We start from the raw sequence: 2,491 nt of genomic DNA on the forward strand, positions 1-2,491 counted from the left end.
TCTACTCCTTATTGATCAGAAGAGACAGGGAGAGAAAGGTGCTCTCCTCCGTTGTATTCCCTCCTGACTTGGGAATATTTGTAAAAGTTCTCAGGATTATGTCTGTTCACCGGGATGGGTTCTGGGGATTGAAAGGCAGAGACAGGAGCAGAATCAAGCTTTATTATCCTGTGCTGTTCTGAATGAATCAGATTTTCTTTCTTTCTTTCTTTCTTTCTTTCTTTCTTTCTTTCTTTCTTTCTTTCTTCCCTCCCTCCCTCCCTCCCTCCTTCCTTCCTTCCTTTCTTTCTTTTTTAATTGATGAAGTTTGGAATGGGAGAGAGGTAGGTTATTTCTTCATTTTTTTTTTTTTCAGTGACTCTTGATTTATTTTAAAAGATAATACCAAAGACCGTAATAAGGCCAGGGCGAAATGGCGCCGTCCTAACAGCCCAATCCCAAAGGAACTTTCCCCGTGTTACAGAGAACTCCAGCGCTCCTAAACACCAGACAGGGCCTTCGGCGTAAGGATTTAAGGATGGGCAGAAGGCAGCTGATGTGTTGGACACCAGAGACCCTCAACAGAGAACAGTCTCGCTTCAAAATTAAAAACAATTCCCTAGGAGAAATGGAATGCTAACAGTCGGTACTGAATTTTGTAGGGGAATGACCCACTTTGGTTTTCCAAGTGAATGGAATGGAGCTTATGTACTTTCTTCACAAATAATTTTTCTCCCTCACTGTACAGTTGAGATCTGTCACTTATGTTACCTGGGGTTCCCGAAACATTAACATCTTTAAAACGAGGGGGCATCCCATGGAGAGGTTTAAATTTCTGTAAACCAAGGGGAACTCTTCTTGTGGAGCTGTAAGTCAGCAGATGAGGTAAATCCGAGGCCCGGCCATGGATGCCACTTGCTGGGTTAGTTTTTGATGGCCATGGTCCAGAGGAGCAGGTGGTCCGTTTCTACGGTCACGACACCAGACCCATCATAGGTGTTGGAAGTACTGACCAGTGTTCCAAAGCCAAGCATGTCGTTCGTGAGGTTCCACTTTAGGCCTGTTGTCGTAACATGATTGCAAGACTGTCCAACAGGAATAAGGCCGCACCAATCACCTTCCATTCCGGTATCTACATGCATTTTGTGCTTTCCTGGTTGAAGCAGGTAGATGAGAGATTCCTCTTGGATTATTATAATTGGCACAGGAGTGATGCAAGTAGCTTGGAACAGGGTGCTCACAGATGCCATAATCTGGTCAAAACGCCCACCAAGACCTCCCAAGGTAACGATTACATCTACCTGTAGGTGTTTTTCTTCTATCTTTTTTTGGAGAAGTTCAAGACACTTGGTGAAGTCAGTATGGTCTTGGTCAGGTGTTGAAATAATCTCACATCCCTTGACAGCATAATATTCTTTAACTTCAGGCCTAATAGAATCAAAGTCTCCACTGATGAATTCAGGCAAAAAGCTTTCCCTCTCTCCTTCCATGGTATCATATAAACGGTTGGCACCTCCATCAGCACAGGCTCTCAAAAAGGCTTTGCTCCAAAGATGACGAACACATTTGTCCAGAGGTTGATTCAGAACCACAAGGCAGTATTTCAACTTCCCGGTGGGAAGAAGGGGTTCCAACGGGGTAAAGGCATGCTCCATATCAGACTACAGGCCTACAATGGCGGGTGGAGCGCGCGGCCAGCGGAGCCGGGGCTTCGGGAGCGAGAGCTATTTCTTCATTTTTTATTCATTTCTGCAGGTATTGGGAAATAGATTTTCTGTGAAGACATTTCAATTTTTTAAAAAGTTTTTTTATTTTCCTTATTTGAGAGAGAGCAAGAGCGAGAGAGAAGCAGATTCCCCGCCGAGCAGGGAGCTCGATGCTGGCCTTGATCCCAGGACCCCGGGATGATGACTTGAGCAGAAGACAGACAATTAATGGACTGAGCCCCCCCCAGGGACCCAAGACACTTCAATTTTAAGGCAGAAATCTAGTTGATTTTTTTTTCTATGAATGCAATAGTCTCTTGATCTTCACCGATGGTATTAATTTCCTTTTTAAAAAAAAAGATTTTATTTATTCATTTATTTATTAGAGAGAGAGAGAGAGAGAGAGCACAAGCACGGGGTATGGGCAAAGGGAGAAGCAAGCCCCCCACCAAGCAGGGATCCCAATGCAGGACTGGATCCCAGGACTCTGGGATCATGACCTGAGCCAAAGGCAGACATCCAACCAACTGGGCCACACAGGCACCTCTTAATTTTAGTTTTTAAAGTGTTTTTCAGGGGCACCTGGGGTGGCTTAGTTAGTAAAGGGACTGACTCTTGATTTCGGCTCAAGTTATGATCTCAGGGTCCTGGGATTGAGCCCTGAGTTGGGCTCCTGCTCTGTGTGGAGTCTGTTTGAGACTCTCTCTCTCCCTCCTGCCCCTCCTCCACCGCAAATAAATAAACCAAGTCTTAAAAAAAAGTAAGAATGGTCTTTGTAGATATTTCCTTGGTCCACCATTTTACCT

General features: G+C 44.7%; 1 protein-coding gene across 1 annotated transcript; it reads right to left on the bottom strand.

The window, feature by feature from the left end:
• Positions 1-357: 357 nt before the first annotated feature.
• On the bottom strand, positions 358-1,701 carry LOC125088117 (thiamin pyrophosphokinase 1-like). The gene has a single exon (XM_047709150.1). It carries the CDS (start codon positions 1,632-1,634, stop codon positions 903-905), a length of 732 nt encoding a protein of 243 aa, XP_047565106.1. The 5' UTR covers positions 1,635-1,701; the 3' UTR covers positions 358-902.
• Positions 1,702-2,491: the final 790 nt, after the last annotated feature.

This window comes from Lutra lutra, chromosome 16 (assembly GCF_902655055.1).
Source record: "Lutra lutra chromosome 16, mLutLut1.2, whole genome shotgun sequence".
In the NCBI taxonomy this organism is placed as follows: domain Eukaryota; kingdom Metazoa; phylum Chordata; class Mammalia; order Carnivora; family Mustelidae; genus Lutra; species Lutra lutra.

Bases quoted from the DNA above. Each gene is read 5' to 3' on its own strand.
- LOC125088117 (XM_047709150.1), bottom strand. From the start codon at position 1,634: ATGGAGCATGCCTTTACCCCGTTGGAACCCCTTCTTCCCACCGGGAAG.